We start from the raw sequence: 22,601 nt of genomic DNA, 5'->3' as shown, positions 1-22,601 counted from the left end.
ATCACTAGGCTGTGATTATTACGAAGTTCTGGGTTCATTTGCATTATATGCTCCAAACAAAGCCTTGTATCCACCTAAAAAACAACAACAACCTCTCTGTATCCGTTTAGAAACATGTCTTGTGGTAAAAACAAATCTGATGCTCCATAGAAAGCTTCAGAATGGTTATGAAACAAACAGTTTCAGTACTGATCTCTCCGATACGGTCAGTCTCACTATAGAAATTGGTTTATTTATTGCACTGAAATAACAAAACAGTGCCGCGCTGCCAATATGATGCAATGCTAATAATCAAATAAACGATTAAACCTGCAACAACGTGCAAGCTACAATGGGCCGGATTCAGCAAGAATTTACGCCGGCGTATCTATAGATACGCCGCGTAAATTCAAAGCTGCGCCGGCGTATCTTTCTGTATTCAGAAAGGAAGATACGCCGAAATTAGGCTAAGATCCGACTGGCGTAAGTCTCTTACGCCGTCGTATCTTAGGGTGCATATTTACGCTGGCCGCTAGGTGGCGCTTCCGTTGTTTTCGGCGTAGAATATGCAAATGACCTAAATACGCCGATTCACAAACGTACGTGCGGCCGGCGGAATTTTTTTACGTCGTTTGCGTAAGGCTTTTCCGGCGTAACGTTGCTCCTGCTTCTATGAGGCGTACGCAATGTTAAGTATGGACTTCGTTCCCACGTCAAATTTTTTTACGTCGGTTGCGCAAGTCGTTCGCGAATAGGACTGGACGTAATTTACGTTCACGTCGAAAGCAATGACGATTTGCCAACGTCATTTGGAGCATGCGCACTGGGATACTTCCACGGACGGCGCATGCGCCGTTTGTTAAAAACGTCAAAAACGTGGGGTCACTACTATTTTACATAGTACACGCCCCCCAACTAGCCTATTTTGAATTAGGCGGGCTTACGCCGGCCCAGTTACACTGCGCCGCCGTAAGTTTCAGCGCAAGTTCTATGTGAATACATAACTTGCTGCTCAAACTTACAGCGGCGTAGTGTATCTGAGATATGCTACGCCCGCCTAAAGATAGGCAAATTCTCTCTGAATCTACCCCAACGTGCACAATCAATTATTCCGATTGGGCGTAACAATATACCTCCCCTAGAGAGTTAATAGTACCTAATCCATCGATTAGAATGGCATAACACTGAAAAAAGTGATTAAAACATTTCAAATCGCGACGTTGATATTATTAACCACTTGCCGCCCGTCGTGTAGCAGAATGACGGCGGCAAAGCGGTTGCAATATCCTGACCGTACGTCATATGACGTGATCAGGATAACACAGCCGGTGCGCTCCCGCGGGGGGCGTGCAGCGCGGCGATCGGAGGTGCTGTGCGTCCATCTGACACACAAACTCTGATCGTGGTATGAAGCCTCTGACGGAGGTTTCTTACCACGTGATCAGCTGTGACCAATCACAGCTAAACATTGCGTGAACCAGGAAGTGCCGGTAAATGGCTCGCCTCTGTTTACGCTGACAGGGAGAGCCAATCGGCGGCTCTGCCTGTCAGAGGGGGGGGGGGGTGGGGTCTGCCAGGAAACGCGTAGCCACTAGATGCCAACAGTCTACCTGTCTATATTTCATATGTTCTTTAATTGATTTATTTTACCATGTATATCTGCCATGTCTGTTTTTTTATTTTGTATTGCATGCTATGAGCAGCATATTTAGAGTAAGCCTTGTGACTACCTATCTATTTAATACGAAATATCTGATATGTATTTAAGATTGTAATAAAAAAAATATGTACCGTATTTAGAGTAAGCCTTGTGACTACCTATCTATTTAATACGAAATATCTGATATGTATTTAAGATTATAATAAAAAAAATTATGTACCGTATTTTCTGGCGTATAAGACAACTTTTTGCATCCAAAATCATGCCCCAAAAGTCGGGGGTCGTCTTATACGCCGGGTACATGTCTGTCAGACGGCGGCCATCCATTATTCAAAAGCCGCGCCTCCTCCTCTGACTGTTCCGTGATAGGCGGAACACTAATTTTCCCAGCAGAGCCTCTGTTCAGTGTTCCGCCTATCACGGATGCCTTCTCATCCTCGGCTTCGGACGAGAGGACATCCGTGATAGGCGGAACACTGAACAGAGGCTCTGCTGGGAAAATTAGTGTTCCGCCTATCACGGAACAGCCTGAGGAGGAGGCGTGGCTTTTGAATAATGGAATCACCGCCGTCTGACATACTCTGCAAACAGGAGAAGGTAGGGAGATCATCGAGGCAGGGAATGAAATGGCACAGTGAGGCATGTATGGATGGCACAGTGAGGCATGTATAGATGGCACAGTGAGGCATGTATAGATGGTACAGTAAGGCATGTATAGGTGGTACAGTGAGGCATGTATAGATGGCACAGTGAGGCATGTATGGATGGCACAGTGAGGCATGTATGGATGGCACAGTGAGGCATGTATAGATGGCACAGTGAGGCATGTATAGGTGGTACAGTGAGGCATGTATAGGTGGTACAGTGAGGCATGTATAGGTGGTACAGTAAGGCATGTATAGGTGGCACAGTGAGGCATGTATAATGGCACAGTGAGGCATGTATAGATGGCACAGTGAGGCATGTATAGATAGTACAGTGAGGCATGTATAGATGGCACAGTGAGGGGTCGTCTTATACAGTGAGTATATCCCAAAACCAACATTTTAGCTGGAAAATTAGGGGGTCGCCTTATACGCCCAGTCATCTTATACGCCGGCAAATACGGTACTTCAATTACATTTTTATGTTATTCCCTTTGACATGGCGCTCCCTCATTTAAAGTCCCACAAACCCCTTTTTTCTATATACCACCAAAAGAAAGCTGTATTTGTAAAAAAAAAAAAAAAAGAAGGATGTCAATTTTATTTGTGTACAGCGTAGCACGACCGCGCCTAATTGTCAAAGTACCATGCCGCAAAAAGTGGCCTGGTCATGAAGGGAGGGAGGGGGGAGGGGGGGAACCTTCTGGGGCTGAATCGGTTAATGCACTTGTTCCTAGTGAACACCGTAGACCACATTCCTCTAAATAAATGCCCAGCCCACGAAAAGCCCGCCCTGGTAACAGCTCCAATTTACTCCCATCTTCATTAAAAAAAAAAGTCTGTGACCCTTTTCTGTGCCGCCGCATTGAGCCAACTTGGAAAGTTCACCCTAAAAGGAGCCTTTGTCTTTTAATCCCGATCTCGTTTACAAAAGCCCTCCGGGTTATTTTTTTATTTTTTTTCCCTAGCACAAGAACAAATTGTTACATATTTATCTGTTATTCCAACACCTCATCATTTCCTTATGCTTTATGACCGCTCTTAAAAAAATTCAGCCATAAAATGCAAAATTTGTAACCAGCCTTTTTTGAAAAAAAAAAAAAAAAACTCTCTAATAAAACCAAATGTGGATTTTGGCAGACAAAGCTTGTTTTTTTTATGTTTTCCTTAGTTTTGTGTCCGTTTAAAAAAAAAGGAAAAAAGTAAATAAAATAATCCTTCCTGTCGCCAGCAGGTGCAGAACTGTTGTAGGTCTGTATTTCAGGTCGCCTTGTGAGTAAAACTCTAAACCAAACCTTCTACACATAAAGAATTCCTTATTATGTGTCCTGGGAGACATTATTAAGGCTGCTTAAGGATGTAAAATGCATCAGCAGGTATAAGACGGGGCGCAGCTGTCTGGAGCGAGATAAAAAAAAACACACAACAGTCAACAGAAGAGAAACAAAAGGAATATTTAAAAAGGGAGAGCAGAATAAAAAACTGATTTCTTCAGATTTGTCTTTGAGAAATATGGGCGGCGAACACGAAGCCGACGCTCACAATGGACCAATCCCAGTCCTTCATCCCAACCAAATGATGAAGCGCCCCCTGTAGTGACACCTCGGTTTTCAGGAGCTTTATTCTTTAGGTTCTATACCCATTAGCCCAGAACATGTTCATTAACCCCCCTGGCGGTATTCCCGAGTCTGACTCGAGGTGAGATTTTCATACCAAAAGCGGTAACCCCGAGTCAGACTCGGGCTTGCCTCGCTGCAGCAGCAGACAAAGTTACTTACCTTGTCCCTGGATCCAGCGATGCCACCGCGATGTGTGAGCGAGCGGGACCTCGCTCGATTCACACAGTGTCCTCCTGTGCCGCCGATCTCCGTTCCCTGCGACGTTACGACGCACGGGAGCGGAGAACGGCGCCAAATTCAAAAAGGTAAACAAACACATTACATACAGTATACTGTAATCTTATAGATTACAGTACTGTATGTAAAAAATACACCCCCCCCCCCCCCCCTTGTCCCTAGTGGTCTGCCCAGTGTCCTACATGAACTTTTATATAATAAAAACTGTTCTTTCTGCCTGCAAACTGTAGATTGTCCATAGCAACCAAAAGTGTCCCTTTATGTCAAAAATGGTTTTAGAGCAGCTAGAAAACAGCGATAATAAATTATAATCACTTGCAGAATTGTGCGATAGCAATTTGTGGGGAAATTCGTCATAAAAAAATAAAAGTAATGACAGCGACAATTCTGCAACTGAGCAAATTTCAGTGATTTTGAGTTGATTACAATAATTGTTATTATAATTTTATTATTACTTGTTATAATTATTTATAATTATTATAATAATTTATTATATTATAATTTATCATTTTGTTTTTAAAAAAAATGTCATACCCGGGATGCCTACTAGACTCTTGTTTGGTCAGATTTAAGTGAGTTATTCCTAAAAATTACAGACCTACAGTATAAAATGCCAAATTTCCTTGCAAATAATGGTACCGCTTTCAGCACCTTTTTTCTGAAATAATCATACCGCCAGGGAGGTTAATGCTGGATAAGTGATAGGTCACCTTCCCTCTGAAAAGCGCATACATGGCACGATTCAGGAAAACGTACTGCATAGCATTCCCTTTACTATGAGCGTATCTGTGGCAAGATCCAAACAAGTGACAGAAATGACAAATCGTGACAAAGTATCCTTTGTTTTTATCAGTGCTGAAGCTGTGCTTAAATAGGCAAGCAGAGGGCCAAGGCAGGGCCGCCATCACGCCATCCGGAGGGTACAGGCATTACACCTGTAAGGGGCCCAAATATCCCCAGGGGCCCGGACGCCCCCTCGTTCGCAGCTCGCGGCTGGACAGAGGAGAGGAAAGATGACACTTCCTTTGGTTCTCAGCGTGCTCGGCCGGAGAGAGGATAGGTGAGATAGATGACCCAGCAGCACCCGCACCCAACCGCCACTCCCCCCCCCCCCCCCCCCCCGGTCTTAGCATGCTCAGCTGGAGAGGTGAGATAGATGACTCGGCAGCACCGCCCCCAACCTCAGCGTGCACGGCTGGAGAGGGGGGTCCAGGCCTAAAGCTTTGTAAGGGGCCCCAACATTTCTGATGGCTGCCCTGGGCCAAGGAGTAAAAGATCACTGTTGATTTTAACCACCTGCCTACCGGGCACTTTCACCCCCTTCCTCCCCAGGGGGCAGCACAGTGGTGTAGTGGTTAGTTAGCACTTTTACCTAGCAGCAAAGGGGTCGCTGGTTCAAATCCCGACCACTACACCATCTGCCTGGAGTTTGCATGGGTTTCCTCCGAGTACTCCGGTTTCTTCCCACATTTCAAAGACATGCCGGTAGGTTAATTGGATCCTGTCCAAACTGGCCCAGTATATATATGTATATCTGTGTGTACGACTGTGTGTCCCAAGCGTGTCGAGATCCTACGGGGTAAATGACCGCACCAGCCAGGAAGACACTGGCTGCAAAAAGCGCCTAGAGGCGATTCAGTATGTGTAGCGCTATACAAGTCAGTCATTCATTCATTAAATTTTCAGCTTTCACCGCGGCCTTACTTTGAATGACAATTGCGCTGTCATGCAACGCTGGAACAGAGGCTAAATTTTGTCATTAATCATTAGTCTGGGCCAAACAACAGCTCAGACCCCACTAAATTTAAAGCAGCGCCTGTTTGACAGGAGCAGGACGCTACACAAATACATGGCACAGCAGGCACATATCAGGAAAATAAAGTGTTGGGGTAACAACAAAAGTAAACTGAAGTTTAGAATGTTATGACCAGTATTGGAGACCGGGACCATGACAGCACATAGACCAGGCAATGGTTTTCACACGCTACACCCAAATCCTTTAGAGCCCATTCACACCTAGGCGTTTTGTCGCCTGTAGTGTGACGCCCGCTGCCGCCCCGACACGCCAGAGGGATGATTTAACATTGCCCTCACATCTCCACGCCTGCCGCCTGAAAAAAAGTCCTGGACCTTTTTTTCAGGCGGCTTTCGGCATAGGAGATGGGAACCATCTCCATAGGGGGACAATCTAGGGGCACATCTAGGCAGACAATCGCGGCGTTTTGACGCGGCAAATCGCGGTACAAAACGCTGCTATTTGTCGCCGCAATTCGCGGGACAAAACGCCGCGATTTTGTCCGCCTAGATGTGAATGCAGCCTTAGGCTGCTTGTAAAACACTTGTAGTGCAAAGCTAAAATAAATAGTATAACCAAGAACCCACATTTTGCTTTACAGTAAAAGGTTATCTGGTGCTGTGATAATACTCAGATTGTGGTATTTGTTTATACATTGCATATGAATGGTTTAACTCATGTGAGATTTACTGAGCTAGCGGCGTTCGAAATTTCTTATCTGGAATTTTATCGTGAATTATCTTGAACATTACGCAACACCAGAAAGTGATGATGTTGCAGTTTGTGATCATCGGTATCGGTAATTTACCTCCAATAGTGCAGCTGCCGGGTCCCCCTGCAGGCTTTTCCCCAGCTTGTCCACTTCATCTAGGAGGAACACGGGGTTATTCACTCCGACAGTCTTCAGTCCATTTATTATACGGCCAGGCATGCTGCCCACATAGGTACGTCTGTAATACACATGACATCAGATAAATAATATATACTCTGTACAAGGTTATCAATATGTTCAATAAACCTTCCCCTGTGTGAAATACATATCTGCGACATCATCCACACTACATGCAGTGGCGGCTGGTACTCAAATTTTTTTGGGGGGCACAAACTGAAAAATACTGAAACCCCCCCCATGAATTGGAGCCAATGTGCCCATCAACAGCCGCCACTGTGCCCCATCAACAGCCGCCACTGTGCCCCATCAACAGCCGCCACTGTGCCCCATCAACAGCCGCCACTGTGCCCCATCAACAGCCGCCACTGTGCCTCATCAACAGCCGCCACTGTGCCACCAATAGTCGCCACTGTGCCCATCAACAGCCGCCACTGTGCCCCATCAACAGCCGGGCCACTGTGCCCCATCAACAGCCGGGCCACTGTGCCCCATCAACAGCCGGCCACTGTGCCCCATCAACAGCCGGCCACTGTGCCCCATCAACAGCCGGCCACTGTGCCCCATCAACAGCCGGCCACTGTGCCCCATCAACAGCCGGCCACTGTGCCCCATCAACAGCCGTCACTGTGCCCCATCAACAGCCGTCACTATGCCCCATCCACGACCGCCACTGTGCCTCATCAACAGTCGCCACTGTGCCACCAATAGTCGCAACTGTGCCCATCAACAGCCGCCACTGTGCCCCACCAATAGCCGCCACTGTGCCCCACCAATAGCCGCCACTGTGCCCCACCAATAGCCGCCACTGTACCCCACCAATAGCCGCCACTGTACCCCACCAATAGCCGCCACTGTACCCCACCAATAGCCGCCACTGTACCCCACCAATTGCCGCCATTGTCATTCCCCGCTCGCCACCTGCCCAGCGGTTTCCTTCATGCGTCTCCTCCCATCAGGCATCCAATCACAGTGCCTGTCGTTTCAGCCAACCAGGTGATGGGTAACAGACCCGAGCACCCGATTGGCGGAGAGGCAGTTCAGTGTTAGGAAAGCGAATATTCATTTCATGAATTCATATAACACACCTGGGTGAACTGCGAGTGCCAAGCATGGCACTCGCAGGTCACCTTAGTTGATGCCTATTAGAGCCTATGGCTCCAATCAGGTGCTTCAAAAACACATAGTTATCATAGTTGATATTATTTCATCTCATTCTGCACCTTAAAAATCCCAATGTATCCTCTTGTATCCATGAAAAGCCAAATGTTTTCCCAGCTGTGCTCCCGAGGTTTTGGCAATGCGTACCAAGCTTGGATCAGACTGTTGTCTCTACACACACCACCTTGGATCTGCGGTCTTTGGATAAAACGAGCCTATCGCGTGAATTTTCTTATCTGGTGTAACATGCAGAAGAACATCGGTGTAGCGGCTGATGTATGTGTACACACATCCATAAACTAAACTAAATGGTTTGTTGGATTCATCTTTATCTACAGTCATACTTCTGTTACTACGTGAAAAATTCCTCACATGAAAGATGGGCAAAATCTCCACTCAGCTCACCGCAAATGTTTATTTTTTCAAACCACGAGGCCAGAACAAGCTACTATAAACTTGTAATAAATCAACGTGCCAAGATGGATAGGGAGGGTAGGTGTTTAAAGAGCAACTCTAGGCAACTTGTAATCTGTGAAGGGCTTGGCTATCTCAGGGAGATAATACACGCTCATGTAGTTGAACAAGGTCACTTTAAACCTGCATTGTAAAAGAATTCCTTCTAGCCATACAATCACCGGCCACTTTACTAGGTACACCTTGCTAGTACCGGGTTGGACCTCCTTTTGCCTTCATTCTTGGTGGCACAGATTCAACAAGGTGTTGGAAATGTTCCTCAGAGATTTTCCTCCATAGGGACATGATGGCATCACACAACTGCTGCAGATTTGTCGGCTGCACATCCAGGGCCGATCCTAGGCAGGGTGCACAGGGTGCTTTGCACCCAGGCGCCTGCAGAGGTGGGGGCGCCAAAGTGTTCTCCACTCCCTCCTTCTCTTCTCTCCTTGTTTGTGCCCATCCAGAACTAGTGTTCTGAGCATAGGTGTGTGTCTGTCCAGAACTGATGTGTCTCTGACCATCTCCTGTACTGTGTCTGCAGTCTCTGACCATCTCCTGTACTGTGTCTGCAGTCTCTGATCATCTCCTGTACCGTGTCTGCAGTCTCTGACCGTCTCCTGTACTGTGTCTGCATTCTCTGACCGTCTCCTGTACTGTGTCTGCAGTCTCTGACCGTCTCCTGTACTGTGTCTGCAGTCTCTGACCGTCTCCTGTATAATGTTTGCAGTCACTGACCATCTCTTGTACTATGTCTGCAGTCTCTGACCATCTCCTGTACCATGTCTGCAGTCTGACTGTCTCCCATACTATGTCTGCAGTCTCTGACTATCTCCTGTATCATGTCTGTAGTATGTCTGGGGGTCTTTCTAACAGACTCTCTAACAGAAGCCCTCTCTGTGTCCATCAGAGGGGCCCCCCCTCCAGGTCCCAAGAAAGTACTCCGCTTCTCTTCCTGTATTTTGTTTATTGTTAAGAGATCATGTAAGGATCCCAGGGTAATGATGACTTTGTGGGGGAGCATCTCTGTGGTTGAGTTATTGCCATATAAACATTTGTAAAGGGGAGGAGTTAGTAAGATGACCACGCCCATGTGGGGGCGTCAGAAATATTTCTGCACCCAGGCGCCTGTGACCCTAGGATCGGCCCTGTGCACATCCATGATGCGAATCTCTCGTTCCACCAAATCTCAAAGGTGTTCTATTGGAAGAGATGTGGTGAGTGTGGAGGCCATTGGAGTACAGTGACCTCATTGCCCAGTGGCGAGATGATTGGATCTTTGTGACATGGTGCATTATCCTGCTGGAAGGAGCCATCAGAAGATGGGGACACTGTAGTTATAAAGGGATGACATGGTCAGCAACAAACACTCAGGTGGGCTGTGACATTTATTTGGTACTGTATATACTCGAGTATAAGCCGACCCGAATATAAGCAGAGGCACCTAATTTTACCACAAAAAACTGGGAAGACTTATTGACTCGAGTATAAGCCTAGGGTGTCCATCTGCATGCCTCACTGTGTCCATGTCTATGCCTCACTGTGCCCATGACTAGACTGACGTTTGACATGGGAGTCTACGGAAGGGGAGCCCGGCTTTGAAAAATTAGTGCTCCCCAGCCGTAGATCCCCCAGACAACAAACTTTGCACACTTGTAGAGGACAACTGGGGCTACATGTGTGCCAAGTACCGGGTCCAGGAGACCTATGACCGACCAGTACCGGGTCCACAAAGTCACCGCAGAAATTACCGTTAAACATGGGAGTCTATGAAAGGGGTGCTCCGGATTTGAAAAATTGGTGCTCCCCGGCCGTAGGTCCCCCAGACAACAAACTTTGCACACTTGTAGAGGAAGAGTGGGGCTATATGTGTTCTAAGTTTGGCCGGCCGGTACCGGGTCCCCAAAGTCCAGGAGATCAGGCGCAAAAAGATGACTCGAGTTAAGAGCCAGGGAGGGGCATTTTCAGCACAAAAAAAAAATGTGCTGAAAAACTCGGCTTATACTCGAGTATATACGGTACCAAGGGGCTTAAAGTGTGCCAAGAAAATATCCCCCCCACCACCACCAGCCTAAACCGGTGATACAAGGCAGGATGGATCCATGTTTTCATGTTGTTTACACCAAATTCTGACCCCACCATTTGAATGTCGGAGCTGATAAAAGAGACTCATCAGACCAGGTAATGTTTTTCCAATCTTCTATTGTCCAATTTTCTTGGACCATTCTGTGTAAACCTGAGAGATGGTTGTGTGGAAATCCCAGTAGATCACCAGTTTAAAAACTCAGATCGGCCCGTCTGGCACCAACAACCATGCCACGCTCAAAAGTCACTTAAAGGGGTTGTAAATGTATTTTTTCTTTTTTTTTTAAATAACGAACATGCGATACTTACTTACAGAGTGGCCCCAATCCTCCTCTTCTGGGGTCCCTTGGCGGCTGTCTCGGCTCCTCCCCGCAAGTGCTAACTGCCCTCTGGGAAGCGCTGTCCCAAAGGGGTTAGCTTGCGGGCGTGCTCCCGTGTGATACAGTGGTGGTTATAGCCACCAAGTGTATCACTTAAGATGATGCCGAGTAATACAGTGAGTGGCTATGGCCGCCGGCTGTATCACGGGAGCGCGCCCACAAGCACTCAACACCATGTGAGCTCGCTCGCTCGCATGAAGGTGTTGAGTCCTTGCGGGGAAGAGCCGAGACAGCCGCCGAGGGACCCCAAAAGACCAGGTTCGGGGCCACTCTGTACAAAACGAGCTGCACAGTGGAGGTAAGTATAACATGTTTGTTATTTAACCACTTGCTTACTGGGCACATAAACCCCCTTCGTTTCCAGACGAAATTTCAGCTTCCGGCACTGCGTCGCTTTAACTGACAATTGCACGGTCGTGCGACGTGGCTCCCAAACAAAATTGGCGTCCTTTTTTCAACACAAATAGAGCTTTATTTCGGTGGTATTTGATCACCTCTGCGGTTTTTATTTTTTGCGCTATAAACAAAAAAAGAGCGACAATTTAAAAAAATATATATATTTTTTTTACTTGTTGCTATAATAAATATCCCAATTTAAAAAAAAAAAACTATTTTTTTTCTCAGTTAAGGCGATATGTATTTTTCAACGTATTTTTGTAAAAAAAATAAAATAATCGCAATAAGCGACTGGTTTGCGCAAAAGTTATGGGGGATAGATTTATGTTTTTTTTTTTTTTTTTACTAGTAATGACGGCGATTTGAGATTTTTTTGTCAGGGCTGCGATATTGCGACGAAAGTATCGGACACTTTTGACACAATTTTGGGACCATTCACATTTATACAGCGATCAGTGCTATAAAAATGCACTAATTACTGTATAAATGTGACTGGCAGTGAAGGGGTTAACACTAGGGGGTGAGGAAGGGGTTAAATGTATTCCCTCATTGTGTTCTTACTGTGTGGGGGGAGGGGGGTGACTGGGGGAGGTGACCGATGCTGTGTCCCTATGTAAAGAGACACAGCATCGGTCTCCTCTCTCCCTCACAGCACGTGGAGCTCGGTGTTTACACACAGAGCTCCACGTCCTGCTGTGTTTACCGACGATCGCGAGTGTCTGGCGGACATCACAGCCGCCAGGCACTCGCATCGGCTCCCGAGCGATGCGCCGGGCACGTTGTTTCCCCGCTGCGCGCCCCCAGCGGCGCGCACGGGGAACAACAACAGCAGGACGTCCATAGACGTCCACCCGGCAGTTGAGAGCCGCGCTGTGGACGTCTTTCGACCATAGCGCGGATCTCAACTGGTTAAAAAAAAAAATATCATTAGTGACCCTTTAAGCAGGCCTTACTGGTACTTCTAAGTGGAGAAAAAAAGTATGCAAAAAAAATAAAACCAATTCTTTTAGGATTTTACACATATATTGTGTGTACAGCAATGGAACAACAAGGACATGACCCTGGTGGAAAGAGACAGCGCCCATCTTGTGTAACATGGGGTCTACAATATAAAGACGGATCTAATAAAAGAAGGCGTACGCCAAATCTCGTGCAGCTTCACAGTGAATTGGTCTGTTGTCGTTTTATTGCAGAACAGACGACTATTCATGAGTCTAAATAGGCTCATGTGATCATCATCAGAGTATCAGGGTCCAAAAAAAAAAAAAAACTTTCACAGAACAAAAGTTGGGACTTTTAGGAAAAAAAAAAATGACATTTAAATATTATGGCCCAGATTCACAGAGAGCAAGGCGCACATTACGCCGCCGTAGAGCAAACACCGTACGCCACGCCAACGTAGCGCGGAGAGGCAAGCATTGCATTCAGCAAGCCAGTGCTCCCAACGCTGCGCCAGCGTGGCGTGGGTTTCGAGGGCGCACGCCGGCGTAGGTGGAAGTAGGCTTGACCCCATGCAAATGAGGCGTGACCCCATGCAAATGATGGGCCGAGCGCCAGACAGGTACGCATCACGAACTGCGCATGCGCCGTGACGTGGACGCATGCACAGCACCCCCCTGCCCCGGCTCACAACCACGCCGGCACAACTGCCTAAGCTACGCCGGATCACAGCGTACGCCGTGAACATAACGTACGCCCAGCCAGACACACGTCCAATGCACAATACGCCGGCTTGTGTTCCCTGGTGCAGACCTGTGCATGTCTGTTGCCGGGATGCACCTCATTTATGGGGAATAACTTTACGCCGGACGTACAACTTATGCGCATCTCGCGTAGCATGCGCCGGGCACACACACGTTCGCGAATCGCCGTATTTCCCTCATTTGCATGTTTGAATGGCTAATGAATGGGAGTAGCACCATGTGCCCAGCCCATATGTGCGCCCACCCTACACCAGCGTGTGCAGGCTACGTCGGCGAGGGTGTAGCCTGTTTTTAGGCGCATGTTGGTTCGTGGGCCTGCCGCACACATACGCCGACGCACATTTGCACTTACGTCGGTGTAACGCGTTATACGTCGGCGTAAGTGCTTTGTGAATCTGGACCTATATTTAGCTCTTTCAGCTTTGTAAAGTGCGATGTGGTGACCTGCAGGGTGGTGCCGTCCACGTCTGCTTTTCCCCCCCTCCTTGTACATCGCCCAGCATTGTGCCCATTTGGTGACTGGCATTGACGTTGTTGAGTTGCTGATGAAGGTGGGGTGATCTCCCTGCTGTCAAAATACAAAAAGGCTCAGCGGGAGTCATCCCCCCCCCATTCACAGGGCTGCCAATAAGGGGGTACCACCAGTCCCCCTTCAATTTAACAGGGAGGACCAGGGAGCTTTATGTTCCATTACAAGGTACAGACAGTTTGTAATGCTTCATTGCGGCTTCCAAGTTTATCCATTACTAAAAGTTACAGTGGAACCTCGGAATACGAGTATAATCCGTTCCAGGAGAATGTTCGTAATCCAAAGCACTCGCATATCAAAGCGAGTTTCCCCATAGAAGTCAATGGAAACGAAAATAATTTGTTTCACATTGACTTCAATGGCATGCAATACCGCATACGGCCAGAGGTTCCACTGTACATTTACCTGGGCCCCATGAGTTCACCCGAGGGGCCCTGGAAATGGTAGCAGTAGGAAACTTTTTTTTATATTCCCGAAGGAAGACAGATAATCACACAGGATGCAGCGACTTAGTGACTGCCTGTAAAGGATCAGCCATCTTTGATGTGGAGGGCACAGCACAGGGATCCAGGCAGCGGCAGGTGCACAGTTTGTTTTTCTGGTAAGGGGTACAGTCAGTACAATAAGACACAACCCTGGAGGCATGCCTATTATAATAAACAGAAAAGTCAGTGCTACTACCCATACACCAAATAGATAGATAGCAGAGCTCCCAGGTGCTCGATCCAGAGTCGCTGGCTGAGTAGAGTAATGAGGAAAAAAATTATCCGCACTCCAGTTGTTGCTCTTAAAATATCTTCATTTTATTAAATAGCCACAGTGAACAAACGCAGATTAAGTCAGTTGACATGTTTCAGCCTATAAGGCCTTAGTCATAACCCTTATGACTAAGGCCTTATAGGCTGAAACGCGTCAAATGACTTAAAGGGGTTGTAAAGGTTTGTCTTTTATTTTCTAAATAGGTTCCTTTAAGCTCGTGCATTGTTGGTTCAATAACCTTTTATTTCGATTTCCCTTCTAAATGCTTTTTCTCTTTGTTTGAATTGGTCACTTCCTGTTTCTCCCCAGTAAGCTTTCCACCATCATCTGAGTGGTGGAAAGTCATTTAGAACAGCTTACTGAACACCTTACTGAGGAGAAACAGGAAGTGAGAAATTCAAACAAAGAAAACAAAGAAAAACATTTTTTAGAAGGGAAATGGAAGAAAAAGGTAAGTGAACCAACAATGCACGAGCTTAAAGCAACATATTTAGAAAATAAAAAACAAACCTTTACAACCCCTTTAATCTGCAATTGTTCACTGTGGCCATTCAATAAAATGAACTTTTAAGAGCAACAAGCGGAGTGCGGATCATTTTTTTCTCATGCATATTATAATATAGCTAGGACCTCTACTGTGTGATCATCATTATGATGATAATCAGTGTAGAGCCAAGTGTAATTTGAGACCAGAGTGGAGGGAAAGGGCACACCTCCCTACATAGTCTCCTAGGAGAATATGCACAGCTGAGGCGGTTAGCCACCTCCTGTGTACTGGGGGGGGGGGGGGCAGCGGCATGAGGCAATCTTGTGAGATTCTGTGGTGTTGGAATGACCTGTCAGAAGGAAACAAAAAACACACTCTGTGCTTTGGATTGTGGCAAGTATATACTATAGAGCAGGGATATGCAATTAGCGGACCTCCAGCTGTTGCAAAACTACAAGTCCCATCATGCCTCTGGGTGTCGCGCTTGAGGCTGTCAGAGTCTTGCTAAACCTCATGGGACTTGTAGTTCTGCAACAGCTGGAGGTCCACCAATTGCATATCCCTGCTGTAGAGGGATGCGCTCTGCTCATTTTTCATTTCAGAAGTTTACAAACCACCTTTAATCAAAAACGTGATGAATTGCACAAGATCAGAGCCCCGTACCTGCAGCCAATCTCCTTACCTGTGCCCACGGATATCAGACTGGTCACACACTCCACCCAACGCAATCCTGTGGAACTCTCTGCCCAAAGTCTTGGCAATGGATCTTCCTACGCTGGTTTTGCCCACGCCAGGGGGTCCAACGAAGCAGAGGATAGGGCCCTTGAGGTCGTTTTTTAGCTGACGTACAGCCAGGTATTCTAGAACTCTCTTCTTCAGCTTTGCCATGGCGTAGTGATCATTATCCAGGAGAATCCGTGCAGCGCGGATATCCAAGCGATCTGCAACAGATTTATACAGAGATTTTAAAATAGGGTTGCATGAGCAAATTACTGTTTTGAAAAAAATAAAAATAAAGACCTTTACATGCGAGAAGAACTAATTTGAAATTAAAACATTTATGAGGTTGACTTTTTTTTTTTTTTAGACATGATTGATTATCCACTTAAGACCCGGACCAAAATGCAGCTAAAGGACCTTGCCCCTTTTTCGATTCGGCACTGCGTCGCTTTAACTGACAATTGCGCGGTCGTGCGACGTGGCTCCCAAACAAAATTGGCGTCCTTTTTTTTTCCACAAATAGAGCTTTCTTTTGGTGGTATGTGATCACCTCTGCGGTTTTTATTTTTTGTGCTATAAACAAAAATATAGCCACAATTTTGAAAAAAATGCCATTTTTTTTTCTTTTTGCTATAATAAATATCCCCCTATTATGTAGACGCTATAACTTTTGTGTAATATACACTTATTGCCATTTTTGAAATTTTTATTTATTTTTTATATATTTTTTGGGGATATTTATTATAGCAAAAAGTACAAAATATTGCTTTTTTTTTCAAAATTGTCGCTCCTTTTTTGTTTATAGCGCAAAAAATAAAAACCGCAGAGGTCATCAAATACCACCAAAATAAATCTCTATTTGTGGGGGGAAAAAAAGGACGTTTGGGTACAACGTCGCATGACAGCGCAATTGTCAGCTAAAGCAATGCAAAAAATGCTCTGGTCAGGAAGGGGGTAAATTGTTCCGGGGCTGAAGTGGTCAATCATAAACCAGCCATTAGTGTCCCAGCAGCATGGCACAAAAAAAGTGTCCCCACCTCCACAAACCTGGCAGTTTCACACTGGAGCGGTTTGCAGGCGCAATTGCGCTAAAAATAGCGCCTGCAAACTGACCCTAAACAGCCGCTGCTGTCTCTCCAGTGTGAAAGCCCCGAGGGCTTTCACAAGCGGTGCGCTAGCATGACGGTACAAAAAAGTCCTGCTAGCCGCATGTTTGGAGCGGTGAAGGAGCGGTGTGTATACCGCTTCTGCCCATTGAAATCAATGGGAAACCGCAGCTATACCGCCGGCAATGCACCTCTGCAGAGGCGCTTTGTGGTGGCTTTTAACCCTTTCTCGGCCGCTAGCTGGGGTAAAACCGCCCCGCTAGCAGCTGAATAGCGCTGCAAAATCAGCGGGAAAGCGGTGCTTTACCGCCAACGCCGCCCCTGCCCCAGTGTGAAAGGGGCTTAACCCTTCCGCACTCCATCCATAAAAAGAAAAAAAGTGGCGGCTGAAGTCCCGTTTTCGTGCCTGTCTATTAGCTTCATCTTTTGGTAAAGAATGTGGCCCAGATTCACAAAGCACTTACGCCGACGTAAAACACGTTACGCCCGACGTAAGTGCAAATGTGCGCCGGCGTATGTGTGTGGCAGACCCACGAACCAACATGCGCCTAAAGACAGGCTACACCCCCCCGACGTAGCATGCACACGCTGGCGTAGGGTGGGCGCACATATGGGCTGGGCGCATGGTGCCGCTCCCATTGATTAGCCATTCAAACATGCAAATGAGGGAAATACGCCGATTCACGAACGTGCGTGTGCCCGGCGCATGCTACGCCAGATGCGCGCAAGTTGTACGTCCGGCGTAAAGTTATTTCCCATAAATGAGGTGCAACCCGGCAACAGACATGCACAGGTCTGCACCAGGGAACACAAGCCGGCGTATTGTGCGTTGGACGTGTGTCTGGCTGGGCGTACGTTATGTTCATGGTGTACGCGGTGATCCGGCGTAGCTTAGGCAGTTGTGCCGGCGTGGAGGTGAGCAGGCGCAGGGGGGTGCTGTGCATGCGTCCACGTCACGGTGCATGTGCAGTTCGTGTATACGTACCTGTCTGGCGCTCGGCCCATCATTTGCATGGGGTCACGCCTCATTTGCATGGGGTCACGCCTCATTTGCATGGGGTCACGCCTTATTTGCATGGGGTCACGCCCACTTCCACCTACGCAGGCGCGCGCCTACAAAACCGACGCCACGCTAGCGCAGCGCTGGGAGCACTAGCTTGCTGAATGCAATGCTTGCCTCTCCGCGCTACGCCGGCGTGCGCCTTTGAAACCCACGCCACGCTGGCGCAGGGCTGGGAGCTTGCCTCTCGGCGCTACGTTGGCGTGGCGTTCGGTGTTTGCTCTACGGCGGCATAATGTGCGCCTTGCTCTCTGTGAATCTGGGCCTTTGTATTTAGAATGCAAGCCTGGTTCCTTTTAGCACTGGGATTTGGGTCAAGCAGGATGTTGGCTTGTTTTTCAAGCTGCTCCCCGCGGGAATACAGCGAAGAAGCTGAATTTCATTTATCCTTTAAATCTTTTTTTTTTTTTTTTTCCATGTTACTTTGTTCATTTTTTTTTTATTAAAAAGCAAAAAAAACGACTCCTTTGATCTTTTAAAAGTGTGCAGATTAAAGAAATCCTCTTGTGAAGGGGCCGTTTCACATGCAGAACAATGAAGCTCATGACACAATGTTTAGGTGTGGACTCGTCCGAGATCATTAAAGTGACGCCCACCTTCGGGACTACGAAGCTCGCCCTTGGAAGTGGCATTATCCGAGCGTGCAATTTGGGGTCTTGAAAGTAATGTACGGATTTGCCTCATGATCCCTTAATGAGCCCATACAAATGCTCCTTTTAAAGCCCTCGTTCACCAATGCCCACCATTTACTCCGGGTGACATATTTGCTGTGCATCCCACATCTCCTCAATTAGATTTAATTGCCGTTCTATTTGTTTTCTTCAAAGAAGATGTAAACCCGAAAATCGCTAACGTTTCAGATAAGCTTTTACATGTTCATTTTCAGGGCCCCCGTTCACAGTTGTGCGCTGTGGCAAAGTGGGCATTACTGCAACGCATCTTCTCTCTGTGCAGTGCATTGCAGGGCCATTCATTGCAAATTGCAGGGGTTGCATTACTTTAAAAGGGAATGCAAAACCGGTTTACAGTGAACAAAAGGCCGTGGACACCAGCCCTAATACTGAAAGATCAGCTGGGGCATAATATTCTTCATCAATGGCGGCCCGTCCAAAAAAAAAACGGGCCCTTTAAGGCTTTTAAAAATTCGTTCTGCAGCGCCGCAGTGCTTTGTGAATCCGGGCCAATGTGTGTCATTTTTTTGGATATGTGCTTTCTGAACCTCTTCTCTTGTTTTGCCTAAAGTGGTTCTAAAGGCTGAAGGCTGTTTTTTACCTTCATGTTCTATGCAACATAGAAGACCCCTGGGCTGGATTCAGGTAGGGGCGCGCATAGTTACGGCGGCACAGCATATTCTATTTACGCTACGCTGACGCAACTTACAGGAGCAAGTGCAGTATTCACAAAGCACTTGCTCCGTAAGTTGCGGCGGCGTAGCGTAAATGGGGCCGGCGTAAGCGCGCGTCATTCAAATGTGGAAGGGGGGCGTGTTTTATGTAAATATATGATGCGCCGTCCGTGTACATATCCCAGTGTGCATTGCTCCCGAGTACGCTGCAACGACGTATTGGTTTCGACGTGAACGTAAATTATGTCCAGCCCTATTCGCGGACGACTTACGCAAACGACGTAAAAAATAAAAATTTCGAAGCGGGAACGACGTCCATACTTAAAATTGGCTGCGCCTCCTAATAGCAGGAACAACCTTACGCCGAAAAAGCCGAACGTAAACGACGTAAATAAATTGCGCCGGGCATACGTACGTTTGTGAATCGGCGTATCTAGGTAATTAGCATATTCTACGCCGACAACAACGAAAGCGGCCAGCGGCAGACTGCACCCTAAGATACGATGGCGTAATAGACTTATGCCAGTCGTATCTTAGGCTAATGTCGGCGTATCTAGCCTTCTGAATGCAGAAAGTAGATACGCCGGCGCAGCTCTGAAATTACGCGGCGTATCTATGGATAGGCCGGCGTAATTCTTTACTGAATCTACCCCCCCTATTATTTTGAGCTTAGGTCTACTTTAGGCAGGTACAAAATGATGGATTTAGGACTGTTGTGGGCAGACTTTAAAAAAGGTACCAAAAGGAATTCAACATTTAGGCAGGTAACACTTTTGCGGTTGCAGCGCGGTTTCACGTCTGCCGCCACCGCCGATAACACAGCGTTCTATTTTCGCCGTGATCCGTGTCACCCCTGGCTGGAATGTCAGGCATCCCCTGGGAATGGAGCCTTGTTTTGTTCAGTCAAGCGGAGTGGAATCAGACTCTCTGCGCTGCTAAAGGTTACTCCGAGCTGTACGAAAACAATTAGCTGGCTCGCCACCAAGTTCTTGTCTTTCCGCTGTTCTCTTTGTTTTATTTTCTTTTTCCTGAAATCACGATGGCGAAACAGAGACCTCCATGAAAAAAAAAAAAAACCCTCGGAGGGTCTGGGAATGTTTTCTTTATGATCGGAAACTTTTCACCAATTGTGCAGATAAGGGCTGAACAAACATCATAGGTGAAATAAAGGAGATCTCTCTCAACTTTTTATGTTTTCACTCGATTGAAGTTACATTCCTTTCTACTCTTTATAGCACCATGCTATCGTTTTGAACCAATGTTCACCTAAAAATGCCCTAAAAAAAAAATTATATTGCTCTTTTCCGGCCCTCCCACTCCAGTGCTCTATGCAGGTGAGGGCTGGCAGCCTCAGGCCTGGGGGACGAGTCCAGACAAGTGGCCCATTGAACCGCGGAATCAGCGTAGCGTATCGTATTTACGCTACACCGCCGCAAGTTAGAGAGGCAAGTGCTGTACTCACAAAGCACTTGCGTCCCAAGTTACGGCGGCGTAGCGTAAATGTGCCGGCGTAAGCGCGCCTAATTCAAATTGGGAAGAGGTGGGCGTGTTTATGCTAATAGAGCATGACCCCACGTAATTGACGTTTTGAACGTACAGCGCATGCGTCGTCCGTGGACGTATCCCAGTGCGCATGCGTCGGATAGAATGCCTAAGATACGTCGAAAACACTGCCTACGACGTGAACGTAACTTACGCACAGCCCTATTCGCGTACGACTTACGCAAACGACGTAAAAAGATACGCTTGTTCCGACGTCCATACTTTGCATGGGCTGCGCCACCTAGAGACATGATTTATCTTTACGCCGGCGTATGTCTTGCGTAAACGGCGTAACTAATTGCGACGGGCGTACGTACGTGAATCGGCGTATCTTGCTCATTTGCATAGTCGACGCGGAAAACAACGGAAGCGCCACCTAGCGGCCAGCGTAAATATGCACCCTAAGATACGACGGCGTTGGAGACTTATGCTGCTCGTATCTTAGCCTAATTTAAGCGTATCTGGTTTCCAGAATACGCTTAAATATACGACGGCGTATCTCTTTGTGAATCTGGCCCCTTGTGTGTATAAAGGCAGGTGTCCCAAAACTTTTGGCAATATACTGTATATAAAAATTCAGGGTGTTGCAAGCCTCAATGGCTAGGACGGGGGAGACTATGCATAGCACTCCTATTGTTCAGGTGCTTCACCAGTTGCAAGGAGAATGGCACAAGCAAGCCACGGTTAATTAACCACTTGCTTACTGGGCACTTAAACCCCCCTGTCAATCTTTGAACAACAATTGCGCGGTCATACTACACTGTACCCAAATTAAAAAATTTCACAAATACAGCTTTCTTTTGGTGGTATTTGATCACCTCTGCGATTTTTATTTTTTGTTAAAAAAAAAAAAAAAAAAAAGATGAAAAAAATAAATACAAAACCGTTTTATATTTTGTTATAACATTTTGCAAACAGGTAATTTTTCTCCTTCATTGATGGGCGCTGATGAGGCAGCACTGGTGGGCACCGATAAGGCAGCACTGGTGGGCACCGATAAGGCAGCACTGGTGGGCACCGATAAGGCAGCACTGGTGGGCACCGATAAGGCAGCACTGGTGGGCACCGATAAGGCAGCACTGGTGGGCACCGATAAGGCAGCACTGGTGGGTGGCACTGGTGTGGACTGAGAGGTGGCACTGAAAGACATTGATAGGTGGCACTGGTGGGCACTGAGAAGTGGCACTGCTAGGTGCCATTGATGAGGCACTAATTGGCACCACTGGAGGGCATTGACCGGTGCCACTTGTGGGCATCGATGGGTGGCCCTGTTTTGCACTGGTGGGCACTGGCAGGCGGTACTGGTGGGTACAGATGAGGCAGATGTGCCTCTTCCTCTTTGGGACCGATGTCTCTTGCACAGAAGCCGGCAACAAAAAAAAAAACAAAAAAAACAGAGAACTGCTGTTTTACTTGTAATGTCAATGGCCACCACCAGATGGCACCAGGTAACAGAAAGCAGTTTGGGCCTTGACAAGTAAGGATGAGCTCTGGCGTGTTCGCATGCTACACGTGCAGAGCCCGCCAGGAAGTGTGCACGGCGCTGCGCTAATCACAGCCAGGGAGACATTTCCCGATCTCTGCAGCCGAGCATCGGGAAATGTCTCCCTGGCTGTGATTAGCGCAGCGCCGTGCACACTTTCTGGCGGGCTCTGCACGTGTAGCATGCGAACACGCCAGAGCTCATCCTTACTCACAAGGCTGCAGAGCCGCGGCCTAAATTACCGGCCGTCGTGGGCCCGCTGCGATCGCGCGGCGGTGGGGGCGCACGGAGACACAGGATCCTGTGCCTCCGTGTGCCCTCACCTCCCCCGCCGCGCAATCGGGGTGGACCCGCGACGGTCGGTAATTGATAATTGCAATTAATAAAAATGCAATAAAACTATCCCCTATTTTGTAAACGCTATAAATTTTGCGCAAACCAACCGATAAACGCTTATTGCGATATTTTATTTTTTTTACCAAAAATAGGTAGAAGAATACGTATCGGCCTAAACTAAGGAAAACATTTTTTTTTTTTTTTTAGATATTTTTTGGGGATTTTTATTATAG

General features: G+C 47.2%; 1 protein-coding gene across 1 annotated transcript in view; it reads right to left on the bottom strand.

The window, feature by feature from the left end:
* LONP2 (lon peptidase 2, peroxisomal) overlaps positions 1–22,601 on the bottom strand; it is a 133,062-nt gene that overhangs the window by 85,279 nt on the left and 25,182 nt on the right. Inside the window, exons 7-8 of the mRNA XM_040329509.1 lie at positions 15,459–15,717; positions 6,743–6,884 (exon numbers count right to left, since the gene is read on the bottom strand). Of these exons, the coding sequence (XP_040185443.1) occupies positions 6,743–6,884; positions 15,459–15,717 (401 nt within the window). The remainder of the gene's footprint in view (positions 1–6,742; positions 6,885–15,458; positions 15,718–22,601) is intronic.

Source organism: Rana temporaria, chromosome 11 (genome assembly GCF_905171775.1).
Source record: "Rana temporaria chromosome 11, aRanTem1.1, whole genome shotgun sequence".
NCBI lineage: Eukaryota > Metazoa > Chordata > Amphibia > Anura > Ranidae > Rana > Rana temporaria.
Note: the sequence above shows the minus strand (reverse complement) of the source record. Positions and strands in the feature narration are given on the sequence as shown.